We start from the raw sequence: 24,767 nt of genomic DNA on the forward strand, positions 1-24,767 counted from the left end.
TCTTTCTTTCTTTCTTTCTTTCTTTCTTTCTTTCTTTCTTTCTTTCTTTCTTTCTTTCTTTCTTCCTTCCTTCCTTCCTTCCTTCCTTCCTTCCTTCCTTCCGTCCGTCCTTCCTTCCTTCCTTCTTTCTTTGGGGGAGAGAGAGAGAATGAGCATGAGTGTGGGAAGGGGCAGAAGGAGAGGGAGAGAGAGAATCTTAAGCAGGCTCCACACTCAGCCCAGAGCCCGATGCGGGGCTCGATCTCACAACCCTGAGATCATGACCTGAGCCGAAATCAAGAGTTGGATGCTTAACTGACCGAGCCACCCAGGAGCCCCCATGCTTATTATTTCTTTTATTTTTGATGGTAGCCATTCTGACAGGTGTGAGGTGATATCTCCTTGTGGTTTTGATTTGTATTTCCCTGATGATGAGTGATGTTTAACATCTCTTCATGTGTCTATTGACCATTTGTCTGTCTTTGGAAAAATGTCTGCTAAGTCCTCTGCTCATTTTTTATTTGGATTATTTCTGGGTTTTTTTGGTGTTGAGTTGTATATGCTCTTTATATATTCTGGATGTTAACCCTTTATTGGATATATCATTTGCAAATATCTTCTCCCATTCAGTAGATTGCCTTTTTGTCTTGTCGATGGTTTCCTTCGCAAAAAGTAAAAGCTTTTTATTTTGGTGGTGTAGCCCCAATAGTTTAATTTCACTTTTGTTTCCCTTGCCTGAGGAGACATATTTAGAAAAATGTATTTATGACGGATGTCAAAGAAATACTGCCTATATTTTCTCCTGGAAGTTTTATGGTTTCAGGTCTCACATTTAAGCTTTAATCCATTTTGAGTTTATTTTTGTGTGTGGTATGAGGAAGTGGTCTGGTTTCATTGTTTTGCATGTGGCTGTCCCCTTTTCCCAACACCATTTGTTGAAGAGGTTTATTTATTCTGTCTTTTACCCCTTGTATATTCTTGCCTCCTTTGTCGTAGATAATTGACCATATATGTGTGGGTTTATTTCTGAGCTCTCTATTCTGTTCTGTCGATCAGTCACTGTTACTGTGCCAGTACCATACTGTTTTGATTACTCCAGTATATCTTGAAATCTGGGATTGCAGTCCCACCAGCTTTGTTCATCTTTCTCAGGATTGCTTTGGTTATTTTCAGGGTCTTTTGTGGTTCCATACAAATTTTAAGATTATTTGTTATAGTTCTATGAAAAATGCTGTTGGTATTTTGATAAGGATTGCATTAAATCTGTGGATTGCTTTGGGGAGTGTGGACATTTTAACAATATTGGTTCCTCCAACCATGAGCATAGAACATCTTTCCATTTGTATCATTTTCAGTTCCTTTCATCAATGTTTTATAGTTTTCAGAGTACAGGTCTTTCCGTCTCTTTGGTTAGGTTTATTCCTGGGTGTTTTATTATTTTTGGTGCAATTATAAATGGGATTGTTTTCTTAATTTCCCTTTCTGCTTCTTCATTATTAGTGTAAAAAATGCAACAGATTTCTGTACATTGATATTGGTTGTTGTTTTTTTTTTTTTTTAAGATTTTATTTATTTATTCATGAGAGAGAGAGAGACAGAGGCAGAGAGAGAAGCAGGCTCCCCGTGGAGCAGGGAGCCCGATGCGGGACTCGATCCCAGGACTCTGGGATCATGACCTGAGCCGAAGGCAGATGCTTAACCGACTGAGCCACCCAGGCGTCCCTCTGTACATTGATATTGTATCCTGTGACTTTATTGAATTCATCGATCAGTTCTAGTGGTTTTTTGGTGGAGTCTTAGGGTTTTCTCTGTATTGTATCATGTCATCTGCACATAGTGAAAGGTTTACCTTTTCCTTACCAGTTTGGATGCCTTCTATTTCTTTTTGTTGTCAGATTGCTGTGGCTAGGACTTCCAGTGCTATGTTGAATAAAAGTGGTGAGAGTAGTCCTCCTTGTCTTTATCCTTAGGGGAAAAGCTCTCAGTTTTTCACCATTGGGGATGATATTAGCTGTGGGTTTTTCATATATGGCCTTTATCATGTTGAGACATGTTCCCTTTAAACCTACTTTGTTGAGAGTTTTTGTCATGAATGGATGTTGTACTTTGTCAGATGCTTTTTCTGCGTCTGTTGAGATGATCGTATGATTTTTATCCCTTCGCTTGTTGATGTGATGTATCAGGTTGACTGATTTGCAAATATTGAACCACTGTTGCATCCCTGGAATAGATCCCACTTGATTGTGGTGAATGATTTTTTAAATGTATTGTTGGTTTCTAAATTTTATTTTATTTTTTAAAAGTTTTTAAATTTAAGTAACCTCTACACCCCATGTGGGGCTCAAGCTCATGACCCCGAGATCAAGAGTCACATGCTCTTCTGACTGAGCCAGCCAGGTGCCCTGGTTTTTAATTTTAGATATGAAGTATTTCCAACCCATTTTCTTAAGGACAGAGCCCCAAAGCACCTCAGTATTTGGGAAGTGTAAGATTATCTGAGACCTGTGGGAAAGAACTGTGATTCCCAGCAGAGAGGCCTGTGACTTGAGGATGTTAGAAGGGAGTCGCGTTTACCTTCTCCATGAATTACTGATTAGTGAGACATGTCAGGTAGACTGTCCAATGGTTAACCGCTTCTCCAGAACCCAGCACCCCCGAAAGGAGTAAATAGTTAGAATGTTTATGAATGAGACAATGTTTGTTTGTCCTGTAAATGTCAACATTCCAGACACTTGAACTTGATGTGCTTTTTGTTTTTTTTAGGATAATAACCACCTGTGGCGAGCTCTTGCGGCAATGTGGGGACTTCGAGCAGCAACTAGCAAACAGGTAGGCCAGAGTTGTGGGCGAGTCCCTGGGATCCTGGCTGGGGAAGAACCTGACAGAGCGCACAGCACAGCAATGACAACACACAGTCAGTCTGGAAGTCACACGGCTGGAGGACTGTCTGTACCTAGACACAAAGTGTCATTACTGTCATCATTAAACATTTACTGAGCACCTAAAAAGGGCAAGACTCTGAGCTACTTGGCAGTGGTCACAAAGTTTTCGTTAGGTATGGAAGTTGCAGCCCAAATGAGGAGACAGTACGTGTTGTCTCCAAATTATAAATGGGCTGGGTTCCCACTGCTTGTTTGTATGTTAATTATTGGGGCTCTCTGTGTCTCCATACAAACAGCACTATAGGTGGTGGTGAAGGCCTCTGGGGCAGCCCACAGAATCGGGGTACACCCAGCCAGCTTCCCGGGGTCTGCTTCCAAGGGCAGTGTGTGTCCAAGGAGGATTTCCGGGATCAGCCCTAGGAAAAGTTTCTTCCCCTCCTTTCTCTGTTCTGATACCTGCCAGGGCTTTCCATTGCCCTGAAGTCATCCCGTTCAGGCTGGTTTTCCCCTCAAAGGGCTCCAGCCTCCCAAATTTCCTTCCTTCCTTTTACAAACACCTAAATCTCTCATTCCCTTGGGACCCCTGATTTCTGTGTTCTCCAGGAGTTGGGGGAAGACGTCTGTTTCGTATGGTTGTCTGAGGGCCTAGCAGCAGCCCCATCACCTCTTTTTTTTTTTTTTAAGGTTTTTATTTATTCATTCAAGACACAGAGAGAGAAAGAGAGAGCACGAGCAGGGGGAGAGGCAGAGGGAGAAGCAGGCTCCCCGCTGAGCCAGGAGCCCGATGCGGGGCTCGATCCCAGGACCCTGGGATCATGACCTGAGCCGAAGGCAGATGCTTAACCATCTGAGCCACCCAGGCTCCCCCGTCACCTCTTTCTCGGATAATTCCTTGTTGTCCTTAAGTAATCTGGGTGGGAGGGAATTTCTGGCGGTGGCCCACTGTGCAGCAAAAGCTGGTGGAAGTGGGAGGGCCGGTGTGGGGTGGGCTGTTTGTGGCAACACAGCCCCCTGGTGGGAGCTGGGGATGAGTGGCCGAGCAGCGGGGTCAGCACTCCGAGGCAGCTGTTTCTCCTTCTTGCCACTTTCTATCTCTTGCATTTCCAAGCCCTCGGACTGTCTTCAAGTTCATGACCTCCCACAGTGGTTCTGGTCCTGGGCAGTGTTTCACTGCGGGGTAGAACAGGTAGCTGCTGCTGTACGGAACTCCCGAGCAGCCTAGCACAGAAACGATGTGACTTCCTGGACCGAATAGAACCCGACACCACAGACATGTAGTGGAGTATGTGTAAATAATATAAACGCAGTGACCATTAACCACCCCCCGCACACACACATGCCAACCTGCGCACACGCACACATGGTGAGGGGAGCCTGTGGTGGAGGGTGAATGGGCCTGAGTTTTCAGAGGGCTCCTGGGAAGAGCTGAAAGTGTAACATTTATGTATTTAAAAGAAGGGCATACAGCTTCTTATTTTCTTAATTTCAGTAGTAATTATAGCCTGGCAAAAATGAAAACAGTTCACGAGTATACAAAATAAAGACGGAAACCACTCACCCTCAAAATTCTCTTTAGAAGAAACATTATTAACATCTGCCCCCACCGGTAATATTTATTGAGCTCTTATATTAAGGACTTCACAGGAATTGAGTCATTGATCCTCCCAGTGGCCAAAGAGGTAGGTATTGTTCATCCGCATTTTTACAGACAAAGGGACATTGCGGCATGGAGTCTGGCACAGGTAGTAACTTAAGTAAAAGAAATGATCTGTAGAAATAGCTGCGTCTGAGGTCACGGAACCATGAGGCAGTGATTTGAACCCGGACATCAGCTGAGCCGTCCAGAGTGTGTCACCCCTGCACTGCCCACACTGTCCTTCTCACAAATTAGTGTCCCACCCTGGACCTGGGTTTCTCTGCATGTGTACAGCAGACGTCTTTCCGTATCAGGATATACAGGTTTTCCTTAATCTTTTAACGACGGTGATTATTACATTCTAAAAGGAAAAGAAGGATCTCGTTAGGAAGCTGAACAGGTTGTGGTAGGTACAGGATGAGCCTCTCCATCTGCATTTTGCAGCCCAGAGAAGCTGAAAGTCTGACCCGAGCTTTGGCTTAAGATGAGAACCAACTGGGCGTATCCAAGGGAGTCTCTTTAAGAGGTGACATCATTCTGGAAGCGCTGATCCTGGAAAGGGAAAAGAGAGACAGTCATCATCTGTGTTCCCATTCGGGAGGCCACGGGTGTGGCATCTGCCTATAAAGCTTATCTTACCTGCCTGTCAATCTCCCCTCAGTCTCCCCTGCAGAACCCAGACTTGGCCCAAGGACCATACACCGCCCCCCCCCCCCGCCAAGGTGGCAAAGGCAATAGCTCAGAACACTCCGGATTACTTCAGCGACATGAGTGACATTGGCTTTGGGGCTCTTAAGATCACCTCCTTGCAGAAAGGGATCGTTTTGTGACTGGTGGGCTGAGTGCCACTGGAGGGCTTTCTGGTGCACTGGGCAAGTCGGGTGAGATACAGGGAGATAGGCGTGGCCCCTCTATACTCTCACAGCACCCATCACTGATTTTTGGCACAGTGGTGTGGCACAGGATAAGGTCTTAGACAATTCAGTGGGAAAATCAGGTTTGGGGGGTCCAATATAAATTTACAAGTTTCCATGGCTTGTAAAGAACTGGGTAACCCTCCGTGAAAGGAGATGAGTTGAGGAAGCAGATGGAAGTGTGACATCAGTTCCTCTCTCCTCTGTGCGTACTTAGTGCTGTCTCCCCGCACAGCCGTTAGCACGTTGGTGCAGGTTGGACTCCCCCGTTAATCTCTGAGCTTCTTGAGGGTGAGGACTGTTTAATTATCTGCCATCCCCAAGACCTACTTACAGTCCATTCTAGCGAAGAGAAGATGTTTCTTTGTGAGTGAGAAGAAATAAAGTGTTCATTTCAAAAAAAAATTTTTTTTTTTTAATTTACTTGACAGAGAGAGTGCAAGTAGGCAGAGCGGCAGGCAGAGGGAGAGGGAGAAGCAGGCTCCCCGCTGAACAGGGAGCCCGACGCGGGGCTCGATCCCAGGACCCTGGGATCATTACCTGAGCCGAAGGCAGGTGCTTAACTGACTGAGCCACCCAGGCGACCCAAGTGTTCATTTCAGTAAGGTTTCGTTCACAGTACTAGAAAACACACATCCTAGGAGATCTGAGTCTGATGATTAGTTCATCTAATGGTATCTGTCTGAATGAAGAGGAGGCTGGGAGGAAAAGATACTGTTCTTTCCTTAGGGTTGGAATTGTATTTATTCCGACTTTTTTTTTTTTAGATTTGGTTCTTATTTTAAAGATTTTATTTCTTAGAGAGAGAGAGAGCACGAGCAGGGGGGAGAGGGAGAAGCTCAATCCCAGACATGGGGCTTGATCCCAGGACCCTGAGATCATGACCTGAGCCGAAGGCAGACACTTAACCAGCTGAGCCACCCAGGTGCCCTGGTTTCCTATTTTAGAGCACGCTATTCTGACATTTCAAACAGTAATCTTTAATACTTAAAACATTTCTGACATACCTATTTTTCTTCAGCGCGGATGGCAGACTGGTGCCAGTCTCCCCCTAGCTGACCGAGTGGAGGTACATATGGCCATGACCTGCCAGGGGGAGTTGATTTCCCAGAGGGCAGCTCCCAACTTCCTGCTCGCCAAACTCAGGGTCACCTGCCATGGGCCAGGCCCTGTGCTCGGTGCTAGGAATTCAGAGGGAAAGAGCACCCTGTTTGGTTCTCACAAATAGTGAAGACTTGCAAGTAAGGGTGGTGGCAGGAACAGGCCACAGTTTGGCAGACAAAAGACCCAGCCAAAGTCACCTGGAGGCGTAAGCACCAGGGAGAACCATAACTTAGTGGCAGAGGCGCTGGTTCCTGGGGCCCCACCGTTTGTTTGCAGGTACACGCATTCCTTGACAAGTTCACTGGACTTGTTTTTTTAAAAAGTGAGTTCAGCCTAAAAGCTGCCAGGTCCAAGGCGATTCTTTTTCATGAGAAGTTATGGTCAAGGAGGGGTCAGGGATGTAATAGAATGTCTGTCCTCCTGGTTGCCTATGTTCATATGGTTCTGTGCACGTTCAAGTGTGTACGCTGGACGGTCAAGCTGGGCTCAGGGAAAACAGCGGAGGACTTGCAGCACCCATCAGGGAAGGCCGTCCTTGTTGTAGAGAGAAGATTCAAGCCCTAGACATTGGTCGTCACCTAGAACCTCCTCCAGGCACTTCTCCTCCTCAGAGAAATGGGACAGTGCTTGCTTCTCTCAGTAGATCTCTCTGTGGCACCTAAACCACAAAAGTAAACCTTATGGGGCGGGTGAATGCGAAGCCCACACTGGCCCAGTTGTATGATGTGACAGTGAGTCCTGTGGCCAGAGGCGTGCTTCGAGCTGCTGCCACCGCTCTCCCGGGGCCAGCTCTGCGGCCACCGACGTGTCTGTGCCGCTGTGGCTGAGGCGCTGGTGGCTCCCCTTGGCTCCGTTCCACACAGTGATGCTCCCAGAGCCAGGAAGAGCCTCACAGAAAATGCACAGTATCCCAGATCGTAGTCAACTGATGACTGCCCCGCGTAGGTGGTCTGTCGTGTTCGGAAGGTGGCAGATGCCGGCGGACCGAGCATCAAATAGGAACTAGAAACACCTGGTGTCTCTCTTGCACCCGAGATCCAATTGGTTCCTCAGCGACGAAGGATGTCTTCCTTTTCTTAGAAGGCGGACCCGAAATCAGTCTGCCTCGTAAGGATATCCTGGGATTTAGGAAGGAGCAAACTGCTCCCAGGGGAAAGTTCCGTACCAATAGCTCGGGGCCTAACGGTCATCCCTTTCATTTCAGGATTTTATCGACAGCCGGCAAGTACCTCTCTGACTCCTACAGCCCTCGGAGCCTGGCCGGGTTTCAGGATAGCATCTTGACAGACAAGAAGAGCTCTGCCAAGAACCCGTGGCAAGAATATAATTATCTCCAGAAAGAGAACCCTGCTGAATATGCCAGTTTAATGGAAATACTATATACCCTCAAGGTATGAGACCAGACTGATGGCATTCTTGTCACCCTTTCCCCGATCCAGGCTCTTTGGCTCTGAGTGTGGGCTGCAGTCTGCAGTGCACCCCACGGCCTCTTCTCGGTCTCATTTATGTTGCATTTTAAGGAGCTGATAAACTAAACTGGGTGGGAACAAATGGACATACAGGAGTAGGCATTGGAGAAGTGGAGCTTTATTACTGACAAAAGGCAGTAGAGCCTGTGTGGAGAGCATGACTTTAGATGTGTGGCCAGATGGGCTTGCTGTACGTCCCTCCAGAGTCAGATTTGCCAGCAGGATGGGTGGGGCTGGGTAGCCCCTGGCCCCAGTGCAGGGATAGGCCCCGGTTACTGAATGGCAGAGAAGGGACCAGAATGTGGACCGCCCAATAGTGGGCAGAACCCACAAAGGAGGCCCCCAGCTCTGCCATGGGGAAATTGATCTTCCTCATGGCAGCAGGAGGACCTGAGGATAAGTGTTCCCTTCTGGCTGTCCCTTTAGCTTAAGCTCTTAGGATGCCTATCACAATGCTGCCCTTGACTTTGAGATTTGTGCCCCTTGGGGGATCCAGGGATGGAAGAACCTCCCAACACATTGAGTGAACCACACAGCAACCCTCGAATGGCCCCAGGATCCTAAGAAGGCTGTAGCATCCTTTCCAGAACCATCCCCCCACCTGTCTTGGTGATAGGCAGAGGAGGCATTGCCATTCCCTTGGCACCAAATACAATCTCAGGGTGTCCTGATGGGCCTCGAGCTCTGGGGGTGACTGCACCATGAGCCTCTGGCCGTGTCTGAGGCTTCATCATTGCCCTCACACAGTCTCCCCATCGCTGTGCACTTTGGCTTGCCAGTTGGCTGCATTGGAGCTTGACAAACGCTTCTTAAAACAGTTGTGCAGGTTCATTCATCCATGCTTCCGTGATTAGGTTAAAGCAACTCTGTTTATCTTTATTGCTGATCTGGTTTAGTTTGTTGTAATCGTTTCATTTATAATAGCAAAACTAAGGTTACATTTTCCATCTCTGTATTTTCTCAGGCTGTTTAGAATTCCTTGGGACTCATACAGGTAGTGCGTAGTCTGCTGTACAGCCAAGTGTAACTGAGCTGACCTCACTGGGAATCAGGCTCCTGCCCCTCACTCTTGTTTATACCTGACACTTCTGATCATTTTCTCCCTCTGACTCTATCCCTGAGGGACAGTCATCAGTTAATTTTTCCTAAACGGCCAGTCCATGAGCTTGTGTTAGCAGTTGCGTCAGAATTACATGAAAAAGTGAGTTAAAAACATTGCTCCCTGGGCTCCAGAACCCTGCTGGACTCTGATTCAGTGGCTCCGAGGCGGGGCATGTGCACCTGTAATCCAGCATGTTCCGCAGGGGGTGCCAGGGCACAGCCGGCCTTGGGAACCATGACTGTATGGACCCACCCCCTCACTGTCTTCCTCTCAAGCACTTTTTAAAATGTTGAACGAGCTGATAACCTTGGTTAAAACCAGACCCTCACAGCCTTTTGCATTTTTTCGTCTTAGGAAAAAGGGTCAAGTAATTACAACCTGCTGTCTGCGTCTCGTATGGCCCTGACTCGGCTTAATCAGCAGGCCCACCAGCTGGCTTTCGATTCCGTTTTCCTGCGCATCAAACAGCAGCTGCTACTCGTTTCCAAGATGGATGTGAGTTTCCCACAACCGCAGACATCCCCCTGGGTGCTGCCTCCTTCCCCGGGCACTTTTGAGTATTGGGCACCGCCCCCTGCCCCAGCCTCCCAACCCCCAGGAGCTTTAGGAGGAAGCACTCTAACTCTCCTGGCTAAAAGTCTCACTGTACAGACTCACTGTTCCCTTGCAACTCACTGCTTAGCAAGAATTTCTTATCTTAATTGGAGTCACCGTGATGCCTTATTTTCATCTTGTTTCCTGGGATTATTATTATTGCTTGATTAACTTTCACCATTCGGAGCAGTGTAGCTGTGCCCTCTCAGGGAGAAGTGAGGGAGATTATGTGCCACTGGATAGGTTGGGGCAGGTCAGAGGAGCTAATTGTCCCGGGAGATCGCATTCTTTTCATAAGCATTGGTTCTGGAACTTCACCCAGGAGAGTGCCTTACCAGATCTGACCTGGTGATTTTGATGGGGGTTTAAGGGGTTCTGCTGTTTTCTGTCCTTGATGCCTTTTTTCTATGGCTATTCCCGGAGCACCTCCCTTCCCTCACCTTTCACCCTTTTCTGCTTGTCCTGACTCCTTTCAAGGGATTACCCATCAGTCGCTTCTCTACCTGCTCTGACTTCCGTGGCTCTGGTCTCTTCACTGCCATTTGGATCTCTGGGATAGGATTTTGAGAAAGATCCAGTTATGGGTCTTTAATAACCAGGAGATCCTTTTAGGAGGCAACAAGAACCCTTTAGGCATGATTACAAGTTCTTTGCTTCCTGCTGCCTTCTGGAAGCATACAAGACCAGGGCTCAAGGGCCACTCACTTCTTCACTGTATGACCTGGGTGGAGTCTGTGGATTTCTCTGGATCTCAGAACCCCCATCCATGAAACAATGGGGTTGGACTACATGATTTCAAAGTTCTTTCTACCCCTGAAATTCCATGATTTTCATTCTTTATGATTTTCCCGCAGAATGCCTTGGGATCCACCGCAGTCAGATTCTGTGTTTCTGGTGGGGGGGGGCAGTGGAGGAGGGGGTTGAGACTGGAGGAGAGCCGCCCCTGTCATAGTGTGGCAAAAGGGATATCCCTGGCATGGTGCCATCGGATCAGCTTCCCACGTAAGCCTCATCTCATTAGATGGGGACACACTGATTCTGACCATGCATGTGTATGAGGATTACATGACATTTCGAAGATGATAGAACTTAGCTGCCACAGAGTAAGATGCTTAATGAGTGCTCATTTTTAAAGAGGAATGACAGTTTTTTAAAGTAAAAATTGCACATACTCATTTTCAGAAATTCAGGCAGTACAGGATAGTACAATGAAAACAGCAATAACTCCCTTCAGAATCCCACAACATAGAGATCCACACGAACACGTGGTGCTCATCCCCCAGACACCTCTTCCTGCCCACGTCGGAGGCTGGATGGGCACCAATGGGTAGATAGATCCGTAGAGGAAATGGAACTGGACTACACGTGCTATTTTTTTAAAAACCAAAATGTACACAATATAACATTTATTTGAACTTGAGTAGAAGAGGGAGAAAGGAAGTGAAATGAAAGGAATCGTGGAACCTGAGATAATAGGTTCTCCCCCTCAAAGGGATCAGCGCCCAGAAGATCTCTCCAAAGTTGCACAAAAAGGATTATGAAAACCGTTAAGAGGCCAGGGTCATTGTTTTTGGTTAGTCACCCTTCTGTTTTCCGTAGCTGCTGGTACTGCTGGAGCTGTTCTGAAAGATGAGGGGATTAGCATTCTTTATACTTCCCGTCCCCAACCCCCAGAGCTGGTTGCTTTATTTTTCTTAGAGCTTAAAAAAATTTTTTTTAACTTCATCCAGTCATTTTATTGCTAGTAGTAATGTCATTGTAGTTGTTTAGAAACGATTTCATGTGTATTGTAGGATAAAACAAGTGATTCATGGGAATGTTAAGAACCAGGATCTTTTTTCCTTTTTTTTTTTTTAAGATTTTATTTATTTATTTGAGAGAGAGAATGAGAGAGAGCACATGAGAGGGGGGAGGGCCAGAGGGAGAAGCAGACTCCCCGCCAAGCAGGGAGCCCGATGCGGGACCCGATCCAGGGACTCCAGGATCATGACCTGAGCTGAAGGCCACTGAGCCACCCAGGCACCCTTTTTTTTTTTCTTTTACCTCTTTTTTAGTCCAGTGTAATTAACATACAGTGTTATGTGAGTGTCAGATGTACAATATAGGGATTTAACAACTGTGTCCCCGACTCAGTGCTCCTCACGAAACGTGTGCTCTTGATCCCCGTCACCTGTGTCACCCATCCCCACACCCCAGATCCTAACATCTTGACCTTCTGTCTGGAAGCTCAGCTCTTCCCACTGCTCACCCACCGCCTCACTCTGTGGTTGGGCTCTTGGTTGCTTGAATCTTGCCTCCTCACTCAGGCTGCGCTGCAACACCCCACGGGGCCCTGGGAATGGAGACAGGCAGCTCAGAGATTAGGAGGAGCTCTCCCAGAGTTGCCAGGAGGAAAGCACACAACACAAAGGCAAACACTTTGGCCCTAAGGATTTGAAAATTAAACCCTGGTCATTCAGTGTTTGCTTTTAATGTTTGCCAGTAAATTGTATTACCCTTTCACATTTGAAGAATATAAACCAACACTATATTCCATTTCAGAATCGACTGTTGACTTTTGCCCACATCATCTGTTGACAGATGGGAGAGAAAAGCCCATATGAAGGAACTTTTCAATAAATTTTGAACAATTAAAAGATACCCTGCAGCATTTCCCGGTCGCCCTACTTGCAGAGCGCCTCCCTAGTTCGTCCCCTGTCCACCCGCCCTTCTTGCAAACCCCCTTCCACTGTGGCTGCTCTCCCCCTCCGCCCTCTGCCTGGCCATTCTCCTGCCTCCCCATGGAGCCTTCCCGGGGCTGCCGGCCTGCAGTGCTTGTCCCCTGCGTGTGCTTGGGGGACATGGCTCTTTCCCTGCAGCCCAGCCCTGAGGTGTCGCTCCCGTCCTCACGGGCTCCATCCCTCTTCCACCCCTCTGCCTCCTGGCCTTCTCGTCTCTGCCCCCTCACCACAGCTCTCTTTGCCAATGACTTCACCACCAAGTGGCATTGTCCCTTCGTTTTAAAGAGATCTCCCGTCCGTTTCCATGGCCCCGTCCTCATTGGGCTTCTCCTCCTCTCCCAGCGGTTCCTTCAGCTTTTTACATGCCTCCCCACCCTCAATCCTCCCGAGTTGCTGCGTCAGTCTTCATAAAGCACCACTCTGATTTTGTCTCCACCACTCAGGACCCTTGCCTGGCTCCCAAGGCCCAGGAGAATAGTCTGTCTTTCAGAACTTTATTAGGGAAGTTTTCGCACATATACAAGAGCGGGGAGAAGAGTATAACGACCCCCATGTCTCCATCACCCCTCTTCGACATGATCAGCTCCTGGTCGTCTGTCTCGTATATACATCCCTTCTCTAAAGTATAACAACACTAAAAATAATCGTAGGACCCAAATCACCCCTCAGGTAGCAATGATTCCTTAATACCATTCAGTGTTCACATTTTCAGTTGTCGTAAAAGTCATGATTTCACTGTTTGACTCAGGACCCAGGTTCGTTCTGCACGTAGGGATTGGTCCATGTGTCTTTTATGAGCTACAGGTTACCTTTCCGTTCCCCTCCTTCCCTCTTCCTCCCTTCCTCCCCTCCCCTCCTCTCTCTCACTCTCTTGCAATTTATTTGTAGAAAATAAAGCCCTTTCTTAGCCCGCTCTCTGAGAGCTATGCATTCTCCTTCTGGTCTTCCCTCTCGGCACCCCAGGCATCCTGCAGCCCACTCCTCCTGTAATCACCCTGAGCCCTCGCTCCTCTGAACTCTTACAGTATCACACCTTGCCTCTGCCACGGAGAACTCCTAAGTGGAAGCCTGTGTGTGTGCACGGGGCGGTGAACGTGTTGGGGTATATAACGGGAGTGTGTTGCGGGGTCTTGGTTTCCCAAGGAGCTTCTGGAGAGCAAGAACCAAGTCTTATATTTCTTTGTCTCCTCTCCACCAAGCGGGGCACAAGGCTCTGCACATCATGGGCACTCAGTACGTGTGGGTGATCACAGTGTTTCTTCTCCATGGGGTGGGAGTCAACTGATGAAAAGTAGGCTATTTTGAAACAGAGGAGGATTCTCGAGCAAGAACAAGGAGTTTAGAACTAAGGGTGGAGGTGGGGAAGGAAAGAACTTGTCTCAAGCAAAGAAAATTAGAATTGAGCTGGTGCTGGGGAATGTGGGGAGGGCAGCTGAGGCTTAGGCTAGGCTGGGAGCCCAGGGGTGGACGTGGTCATTACATTCCCGGAACGTTGCTTAAAGGATCAAGCAACCCGATGGCATCAGGTAGCTGCAGAGAGCAGCTACAGCGTGACCTGGGAGTCACTCCAGGAGTGCAGCCAGAAAGGGCTGTTTTCTAGGCTGGCTTTGGGGTGACTCAGGTTGGAATTAAGAAACTAGATTTCTGTGTGAAGGTGTGCCAAGCTGAACTCCGTAACCATGTATGTGCTGGTAATTTACTGGACTCTAGAGAGACCACTGGGAAAGCTCACACAGAGATACCGTAGACATTCGGTATTTTAAATGTCGGAAGGAAGAGCATCTCCCCAGACAGAGGGATCACAAAGAGGACAAAGGGGCAGCTGGTGGGGTTTGGACGTTCCTTCCCATCCCTTTCCCTCTGAGGTCTGAATCAGTTGAGAAATAGATCTAGGAGGCAGGTGGAAATAAAAGCAGTGAAGTAGTGTGGGTGAATGTGGTTTGGATATTTCTGCAGCCAGAAGGGGCTTCCCAGGCCTCCCTCCCAAGATAGGGATTTACATGGGGTCTCTGTGGAGGATTTGAGGCGCTCCTAGTCTCTTTAGAGTGCTGAAGACCCAGGAGTTAGTGAGGCTAGCTGCGCCCAGCAGCTCTTAACCCGTGTCCGCCCGAGTAGAGAAACTCAGACCACAGGGTATCCAGCTCTTCGCTTCACGGTCTGAGTGGGAGCAACAAACGGGATCCGTTCTCACCAGATAGTTCTGTTGAGAAGGCAGGAGCTCCCGTTTGATGGGTCTGCGGGAATGCGGAGAGAGAAAGGATTATTTTCTCGGTGGCAGGCTTCAGGGTGATGACTTGGTGAGAAATCCCTGGTCTGTCGAATAGTGACAATTCCCAAGGCCGTCTCTGAGCAAAGACACCTCTAGGAAGGCTGCACTCTTCGAGGATTTTCGGGCGTGGGGTGCTTTCCCGGGCCTCCTGGCTTCTGTGACCTTGATCGCTTTCTCTCCTTCCTGCCCTAGAGCTGGGGCACAGCAGGCATTGGTGAGACGCTGACCGACGACCTGCCCACCTTCAGCCTCACGCCTCTGGAGTACATCAGCAACGTAAGAGCTTCTGGGCACTTTCCTCCGGGGCACTTGTAGCCTTGCGGACCCTGCCTTGTCTTTGGATTCTGGCCCTTCGGGGAAAGTAGTCATTAGTGCGTTGGTGCTGTCTGAACCTTTGCTTTTGGGTAATTTCCTTCCATATCCAGGACTTTAAGGAAAGGCAGCTGACTTCCTTATTCAATCAGCTGACAAGACACAAGCTGATTTCAAAACCTCACACGCTCGTACCCCTCCTCCCTCTCTCCCGATGTGAGGTGTGGCCGGTACGTAAGGGCGTCCCAGTGTGAGTGCACATAGGAGATTCTGCCTTGGGAGGAGAGGACGCAGGTGGGCAAATTCTTCTCGACGACTTTTCAGAGGAACAGTGTGTATGTAGTTCTGAATTCAAATTCAGCCAATGTTTTAGTGACACCTGCTTTGCAGGCCCTGTGTGGAGTGCTTTCACGGGTAATTTCACAGCAGGAAAGAAATCTCTTAAGAATTGTCGTTCTGGAGGCTCCATATTAACAAAGAACAGAATAAACCCTGCAGGGGAGCAGGGCACTTGGAGTCCTTTCCTCCTTCTCGGTTCACCCCTGGGAATGGACAGCCCCCCTGCACGTGGCCTTGCCTTTCGCTCCTTCCTGCAGTCTAGCTTGGCTGCTCTTCAATACCAGGGGGTGGTAGTGTACTCCAGCCACGGGGACCTCACACTGCTGGAGACTTCTGACGTTCTCCAGAGCGATTCTGAGTTAAGCAATTTCTTCTGCCTAAGGCTGTCACTTTAGAATCCACTGCTTTGTAAGTTATGACTCTACTGTAAGAGATATAAAGAAATTCTAAAAGTTACTATTGTACAATCAGAAGTGTCTGGTGATCCCATTGGCGGTCGCATGGAGGATGGCATTGTTCTCTCTGTTCATTGGGAGCCGTGTCGAGTTCAAAATGGCAATCACTTTCCTCCTGTCTCCCAGGGCGTTACCTTATAAACCGGTACTGATGAAACTATTAAGATATGGGTTGGTTCTTACAACGAATGGGAATCATCTTATTTTTAGAACTAAGACACTATGCGTTACAGTGTAAATGGATTGAGGAAATGATGTTGCTGGAAGGGACTGGGGAGGTATTGAATGATTTTACAGTTGAGGAAATTGAGATGTTGGCGGAGTAGGGGAGGCCCGGATTTGTTTCCAGGCCAGGGCCTTTTTCCACCTGCTGTGACCCCCCCCATGAGTTAAGGATTGTACCTGGGGGCTGATGACCTGAACTCAGGAAATGAGCACTTACCGGACACACACTGTGTGTAAGGACAGTGCGAGGCTTTTATCAGTGCCATGAGGTAGCGCATGGTCTACACAGAATTTTGTCTTGACAACAACGTGAGCTGGTTGGCGGTAGTGTTTCACGGGCAAGCAGTGAGGCTCTAGGCAGTGCAAGAGGGGCCGCTTATCCCTCGGCCGCTCTGTTAGGACACCAGGCGCTTCATGCGTGTATCACACATTAATTTCATCCTTGGCACAGCCCTTTGAAGTAAGTATGAGATCATCCTCCTGTCAGAGATGATGACACCAGGAAGGTCACACAGCAGTAGAGCCAGAACTCAAACCCAAGTCCATCTGACCACAAAGCTCTTCGTTTTTCCTGTGTCACTGAGCGTACCCAAACTGGATATCAAGGAGTATTTATTGAAAATGTGGGAATAGTAGACAAATATCCTCAGGCGCACTGGTAAGCATCCCTTTCCACATTGATTGCTGAAAGATGAACATGGACAGAACTCCCGAGGGAGATCTGGAGTCGTGGGATCTGTCTAGGAACCACAGCAATCCCCAAGCTCAACCCACCAGTTGAAGTTCAAGATGTCAGATTATTGAAATTTTGCACCTAAACGACACTTTGCCTCATCAATGAATGCCTTCTGAACTTACCCGGAGCCACATGGGCATTATGGAGGGGCGCAATAGGAGAAAATGCTTTTAAAAATGAAAAACAACGTAGATGCAAGGTATAATGATTCTGACACTTCATTGCCCGTAAAACTGGGTGCGTGCATTTAGCCAGAAGGTTATGGCCCCAGATGAAAGCTGTACCAAACACAGGAGTATCCCCCAGGGTCCTTGCACATAGTAGGTATTCAGGAAGCGCCTGCCACATGTAATTAGACCAGAGAGATCCCAAATCCAGAAACCAGCATCCTTCTCTTCCTCCAGCCTTGTGGAAAAATGATGCATTTGTTGCCATTTTCAAGCTGAAGTGTATGGTGGCGGTTGTTACTAGTGAGGAAAGTGGCCCACATACCTAGTTTGAGTAAGAGATTATACTAAGTAAATGCAAAGAAAAAAATGCCGATTTAATTTATTTTACCATCCATGTGCCTCCTTAAAGGGAGAGCAAACTCACCCTGTTTCATTAGCATAATGGACCAGGGGATGTTGAGCCTTAAGTACAACCAGCCCACACTCGGTGTTTGGAAATGTTCGGAATCTCCCTTTGGGCTGGGAGACTTTGCGAGTCTGCCACCATGTAGGTGTGTGTGAGGCCAAGAGGGAAGATCTTACTTGGATAATCCTTGGAATTGTAGTTTACAGAATCAGAATCAAGTTTAAATGTACAGAATAAATATAGAACCCCCCCCCCAAAAAAAAGCAACAGGTTCAAAGGCCTTTTTTTTTTATTCTTATGTTAATCCCCATACATTACATCATTAGTTTTAGATAAAGTGTTCCATGATTCATTGTTTGTGCATAACACCCAGTGCTCCATGCAGAATGTGCCCTCCTCAATACCCACCACCAGGCTAACCCATCCTCCCACCCCCAGGCCTTTTTTTTTTTAAAAACAAAAACAAAAGCGGTATGTTGTCATAACCTGAAAATCAGCCTTATTTTGAAACAAAAATATATACTTACCTTAAAACACAAAACAGGAATTTTAATAGAAAGTGGCATCTAAAATACACCCATAATGACAGTCATGTGCATCCAACAAACACATGACAAACATTGTATTATTTGTGGGCTCATCCCAAATGTCTTGTAATCCTGTCTTTTGCAATTCCCCACCAGCCAAGAAGGCGTTGGTTTCATCTTTATTTCTAGAGTCTGTATTATGAAAACAGTACAGTTTTCCCTCCAAATTAATTTATAATTATAAATGGCTTTTTCCCCCCAAAATTTCCTTCCTTCTCTTAGATCACTTCTAAAGGCGAGACCCACAGTCAAGTCCAGAAGACAGGATTCGGATTCTTGCTTGGCTGTGCACCTGTTGACATTAGCATCTTCCTGGTTTTGCATCCATGAATAGTCCTAATTTGTATTTATTTGCACAATCGCTTGTTGGTGTCCATTACCTCATTTGAGGTAGAGGTTGCATTGAGTGCATTCCAAGCATAGTGGGGCCGTTAGTGTGAGGATGAATGTGTGATGTACATGCAAATTGTCATTGATTTTTGTAAGGTCCTGTCATAGCAGTATTAACACTCTCTGGAAAGATCAGAGTTGGGGCTGCCCCAGGCCTCGTGCTTTTTTTGTCTGTCCCCTGTTTGCCTTCACGCGAATGTACTGCAGAAATAATGACCTGTATGTGGCAATGTGGAGTTGAAAGTGTTTTCTTCTGTTTCAGATCGGGCAATATATCATGTCCCTCCCCCTGAATCTTGAGCCTTTTGTGACTCAGGAGGACTCTGCCTTGGAGCTGGCCCTGCACGCTGGGAAGCTGCCCTTTCCTCCTGAGCAAGGTGAGAGGGGCCTGACTGAGAGCCAGGAGGCGGGTTCCCTGTAGCCTCCTGCAAACATGGGGTTCCACCTGTTATCCCCCTGGGGAACTTCTACAGGACAGAGTGGCTTAGGGAAGGGATGTCTCACTGTGTGCAGAGCGTCTCTGGGGACGAACTCCACCGATGCCCCTCAGCTGGGAAGGCAGGGGCAGGAGGGCCCCAGGTTACACGTACTCACTGGAGGTGGAAGCGAGCTCTTGGGGCAAGGGTCCCACTTGGCCAGTGCGAGCCCTCTCCCTATGGACCACGTGCCGAGTAAAGTGGCACCTTAAGAATAGTTTTGCTCGTTCGGACAAACATAAACTCCTCACCGTAGAAGTGATGTTTCCTGCCCAGATGCCTTTGGCCAGAACTTGTTCCCAGCTCTCGCAAGGCTCCTGGATCTCTAAACTGACAAGGTGAAAATACAGTAATTAAAACTATTTCTTTTTCCCATTATCTGGGCACTGACAGGTTTGAACAGGGACCACATACTTTCTGATAAAAAATTCTCTTATTCCTAATATGGGATATTTATAGGCCTCCCTTCGTAAGGCTGAGGAAACAGAATATTCACGTGGTATAGAAAAGATTTCAGCAGCTTATGAGAAGGTACCACCCTGAGAATAAAATCACATCGAAAAGTTAAAAATAAAGGGATGCTAAAAGGCATCCCATGTAAATGCAAATAAAAAGAAAGCAAGGCAGTGATGTTGAATCAGAGCAAACAATAACAAATGGGACCAAAGTGACCCGTTACACTGATAAAAGGCAGATCCCACAGTGAGCCTGTGACAGTCAGGTACATTTACAAGTCAGATAGCACAGCACTGAGGGGTGAGAGCAAGGAGCTGCCAGACATAGAATAAGAAAAATTTTTTTTTTTTTGGCTAGATCATCCAAACATATTTTAGTACATTTGATAAGCATTTGAAATCCAAGTTGTAATTAAAGCTGAACTACTGCTTTTGTTTTTAAATGTAAAATAAAAATCAATTTTATATTTAGGTATATATTACGTTTTACTGGTTATGTTGTCCATATGACAAAAGTTTTTTTTTTTTTAAAGATTTTATTTATTTATTTCAGAGAGAGAGAATGAGAGAGAGCACATGAGAGGGGGGAGGGGCAGAGGGAGAAGCAGACTCCCTGCCGAGCAGGGAGCCCGATGCGGGACTCGATCCTGGGACTCCAGGATCATGACCTGAGCCGAAGGCAGTCGCTTAAAACTGAGCCACCCGGGCGCCCCATGAAAAAAGTTTTTATTAGCAAATTATATTAACTATAAAAATTGAAATTAATTAAAATAAATTGAAATATGGAAAATTAAACAAAACTGAATATGGAAATTACACAAAAGGAAAGTGATTTATTGATATATTTTATGCCAGCTTGGTTATCCTATCCCATTAAACTGGTGGTGTAATCCTAAAATTTTATAATTTTGAAAGAAAAAACCACATGAGCATTGAGAACATCGTGCACCTCTCTTTCAGGCTTTGACAAATCAAAAAGGAAAAGTTTTGGGTTTTTTTTTACGGTTTTATTCATTTATTTGACAGAGAGAGACACAGTGAGAGAAGGAACATAAGCAGGGGGAGTGGGAGAGGAAGAAGCAGGCTTCCTGGTGAGCAGGGAGCTTGATGTAGGGCTCTATCCCAGGACCCTGGGATCATGACCTGAGCCAAAGGCAGACGCTTAATGACTGAGCCACCCAGGTGCCTCTCAAAAAGGAAAATTAATGAAGATAAAAGAGGAATTGTTCAGTGTAATCAACACACTTGATCGAATCAATACATTGGGTTTTTTATCCCACAGAGAATAGGCATGGTTGTCAAATTTCCATAAATCATTTGTGAAGATGATACAAATAAAATCTCTGTGAGTTTCACAGGGTCATACACACTAAGGGAACTCATAATTTTTGGAAAAAAGGATAATTCTATACAAATTTCACTTTCAGCATGTAAAACCTGCAGTATGAGTGAATAGGCACTCAGGGGTAGGGAAGGGAAGACTCTTTGAAATGAAAGCCAGAAACTAAAGGAAATTGAAAGATGAATGTGACAGGCTGGAACAAAATAGCAACACTGCTGATAGGTGGTAGTTGTTTTATAAAAGTTACCACAAATCAGTAAGAAAAAGATGACACCCCGTGGAAAATTAAGTAATAACATAAAGGCATTCAAATAACCTAAAAATAGGAAGAAATATGTAACTTTAGTAATCCTCAAATGGCTGCAAAGGAAAGTAGCGTATGCTTTTTTTTTTTTTAAGTAGCTCCATGCCCAGTGTGGAGCCCAGTGCAGGGCTTGAACTCACGACCCTGAGATCAAGACCTGAACTGAGATCAAGAGTCGGACTCTTAACTGACTGAGCCACCCAGGCGCCCTGAATGTATGCCATTTTATAACCTATCACATTGACTATATCGAAAATATATACAGATTTACATATATACACATATATGTGTGTTAACACTTAATATTGGCAAGCATAGAAGAAAGCAGTTTAAATTATACAGTTTGGATTTTTGGCGTTTGACGCACATGCGCACACACACAAGCCTGTCATGCGGGGTGTGAGACCAGTACGGTGGAGTCCCAAGTACTCCTCGTCTGGCCTCCAGAATGGCTTCTTGTTTCTTATGTTTGTCTCATATTTTTTTCAAGAATACTTAAGTCAAATCCCAGGCATTGTATTTTTCCACGCATAAATACACCATCACGTATCCAACAAGAGTCGGACACCCAACCGACTGAGCCACCCAGGCACCCCACCATCATGTATCTCTTACTGATGCCGATTACGTTCAAGTTCAAACTCTTGGGCAAGAAAGCAGTGGTGCTATGTCTGTGTCTGTTACAGCACACCAGGGAGAGTGTAAAGCCTTATTGTCCCACTGCAAAAAAAATACATACAGGTTTAGCTAAACTGCAATTGTTTTCAGTCATTCATTCACTTACCAACGTGTTATTAATTGCTTACTCCATTGCTTTGGGCATTGTTAGGAGAGAAAAACTCCAGCCATAAAGTAGAATTGTAACAGCGATGGAAAACAACAACAAGCCCATCCAAGTGTTTCCTTTTTTTTTTTTTTTTTTTTACCCCCTCCTTTTCAGCAGCATATTATGAAAAATTTCAAACATGCAGAAAACTGGGAAGAATTACCCAGGGGATTTCTAACATGTTAACATTTGCACGTTTTTTTTTTTTTTAAAGATTTTATTTATTTATTTATTTGAGAGAGAGAGAATGAGAGAAAGCAAGCACATGAGAGGGGGGAGGGTCAGAGGGAGAAGCAGACTCCCTGCCGAGCAGGGAGCCCGATGCGGGACTCGATGCGGGACTCGATCCAGGGACTCCAGGATCATGACCTGAGCCGAAGGCAGTCGCCCAACCAACTGAGCCACCCAGGCGCCCAACATTTGCACGTTTTAAGAACTAGTTGGAGAGCAACTGGTAGGAACTTTGGGGCTTAGATAAATGGCTTTTCCTAAGCAGTGTGGTTAGAAGGGAGTTTTGAAAATCTTTGCAAGTCTTTTTCCCACAAGGAAATGGAACATCAGGAACTTTGAAGTGATGTGTCCAGAGGTCACCCACACAGCGTGTGTCATAGCAGGGGCATTTGCAGGAAAACTGCAATCTCTGTGCCCACCACGTCCCCTCCCCCGGTGGGGGTGCTGAGTTTGGGCCGCAGTGGGGCGGGGTCCCCTGGAGGCGGCCAGCACCTGCTGGGCGCAGGGCAGGGGTGCTGCCTCGGTGTGGTGCAGGGGCCCTGTGGAGGCTCCCTTCTCTGTGGCGGGGGTTACAGGCAGAGGGGGCAGCCTGGTGGGCCCTGGCACAGAGTGGCCCTGGGGGGAGGCCTAGGAAGGTCAGGCCCAGACCATTCCTGCCATCAGATGCAAAAGCTGAGCCCAATACTTCATTGGCCTGGCTTTTTAACACCCCTCCTTCCTGAGATTTCTTTTCTCTGCTGCATTTTGTATATTTTGTTCCCATCTCTTGTTGCTTGTCCTTGCCCTCAGACTAATTATTCCTGGCCTGCTTAAAAACCCCCAGGGCCTCTGGAACCTATGGGGTGAGATCCAGCCCCTCGCAGGCCTGGGGTTGGAAACCCTTCTCAATCCCACCCAGTCAGGGCATGCAGCCCATCTCCTGCCCCCACGTGCTCACACTCCAGCCACTCAGAAGGATTTTCTTCTTAATTTTTAAAAATTAAGAACTTTTCTGAGTAAAAATCTGCCCCAAGAGTCCCACTAGCACCTGAGGGACGATTGTCCGGGGCGCCTCTTTCTGCAGATCTGTGTGCACACGTAAGTCAGCAGCAGGACCGTCTCCCACATGCCCTGTTTCTCCTGGGCGCTTTTGTAAACCAGTGTTTGTGCTGTCTGCCCGGACTGCCCTTTCTCCTCCTGTGCATCCGACAAACCGTCCCCCGTGCTCGGGAAGCCTGGGTATGAGCTCCCATTTCTGGGCTCCTATCAGTCTTTGGCGATGCCCTGGCTGCAGCCCTGATGTGGCTATGTGGAGGGGCCTTGTCTGCCCCCCCGGCCGGAGGGTGCCGTCGGGGCAGGGCCTCCCAGACTGGGGCGGCGCGGACCTGGCAGGGTCTTGGACGGGACTCATGTGGTTAGCAAGTAAGCGAGTGCCCGCCACCCTCAGTCCCTGCATGGGCGCCTCGTCCCCCACCCCGCAGTGCTGCCCCAGGCCTGGTAGGTTCATCCTTTTCTGGGCCAACGTCTTGGGGAAGGTTTATTCCCCGGACCAGCTGCCCTGCCTGGCCGTGTTTCTGGCCACACGACCACCGGGCCAGCCTCCGTTTCCAGGGTGGAGGCCCTAGACCATGTGTTCTTAGCCTTGTGCTCAGTTATGTTCATCCTGTTTTTGGTTTTTAACTTTCTAGTTTGTGTTTGTTGTACCGATACCACATGTAAAACAAGGTCACAATTTTAAAAAGAATAAATCATGACATCCCATCATTGAACACGATGGTATTTACATTTTCCCATGTGCAGATGGTATTTGACGTGTAGCTTTATGTTCTATACTATTATTATTATTGTTACTGGTGGTGGTGGTGGTATAGTGGCATTTTGCTTATCTTCCCCTAAGTGGATTCTTTTTCTCCACTCGTCCCCCTACTTTTTTTGTTGTTTTAACGTCAGGCGGCCCCCTTGCCCCCAGAGTTCAAGGCCTGTCTGGCCAGGATGACGGCTCCGTCCTCCTGCATCAGCCCGCCCCAGCCTGACTGGCTCTTGCAACCTTGCTGGAGACCTACAGTCATTGCCTGTTTGCTCTGACATGGGGTCCCTGTGACTCTCAGGGCGCCCTCCGCGACCCAGCCCTGTTCCCCCAGCCCTGCTTGGTATACATACTCCTCCTTCCCCACAGGTGATGTGACACTGAGAGTCACCGTGTGTGAAGCACTAGAGTGTGTCACACGCTTCATGCTTGAGGCCCGGGCCGAGGCCTCCCGTGGTTCCCGCCACAGCCCCTCAGAGTCAGCCTCTGAGAGGCCAGGTAGCACCCAGCTCGTCCGTGGTGGATGGCCCTGTCCAGGTCTCACTTCTGACGTGCTGCCTGTGTGTCGACCGTTGCCGTCTCTGCTGGCGTCGGCTGCCTGCCCCTCCCAGGGCCCCCCTCCTGTCCTCCCTCCCGGCCTGCGTGGCTGCACCACGTCCCCCACCTTCGGGCACGCAGAGATCACTCTCCCTCACCTGACCGCGTCCTTTCCTGAATCGTCATCATACTCCGTCGATACCACTTGGCCTAAGACGTATTGTTCTCTGTCCCTGTGTTGCCCACCGGGATGGTGGCCCCCTGGCGTGTGTGGACATACGGCACCGCCCATCGTGGGCCTGGCCGCCTGGAGGGCAAAAGCTGCTGGAGGTGGGATCTTCTCGAGTGCGTTCGTTGTCTCTGGTGACCTTCTCTCCCTTCCCAGGGGACGAATTGCCCGAGCTGGACAACATGGCTGACAACTGGCTGGGCTCCATCGCCAGAGCCACGATGCAGACCTACTGTGACGTGATCCTGCAGATCCCTGAGCTGACGCTGCACTCCACCAAGCAGCTGGCCAC

The 24,767-nt window shown here is 47.8% G+C and overlaps 1 protein-coding gene across 1 annotated transcript in view; it reads left to right on the forward strand.

Moving 5' to 3' along the window:
• Nucleotides 1-24,767, forward strand: part of COG7 (component of oligomeric golgi complex 7) — a 67,829-nt gene that overhangs the window by 42,010 nt on the left and 1,052 nt on the right. Inside the window, exons 10-16 of the mRNA XM_081818870.1 lie at nucleotides 2,577-2,589; nucleotides 2,708-2,808; nucleotides 7,720-7,906; nucleotides 9,441-9,581; nucleotides 14,862-14,945; nucleotides 18,552-18,666; nucleotides 24,632-24,767. Coding sequence (XP_081674996.1) covers nucleotides 2,577-2,589; nucleotides 2,708-2,808; nucleotides 7,720-7,906; nucleotides 9,441-9,581; nucleotides 14,862-14,945; nucleotides 18,552-18,666; nucleotides 24,632-24,767 — 777 coding nt within the window. The remainder of the gene's footprint in view (nucleotides 1-2,576; nucleotides 2,590-2,707; nucleotides 2,809-7,719; nucleotides 7,907-9,440; nucleotides 9,582-14,861; nucleotides 14,946-18,551; nucleotides 18,667-24,631) is intronic.

Source organism: Leptonychotes weddellii, chromosome 5 (assembly GCF_054177405.1).
Source record: "Leptonychotes weddellii isolate Sample4059 chromosome 5, ASM5417740v2, whole genome shotgun sequence".
Taxonomy (NCBI): domain Eukaryota; kingdom Metazoa; phylum Chordata; class Mammalia; order Carnivora; family Phocidae; genus Leptonychotes; species Leptonychotes weddellii.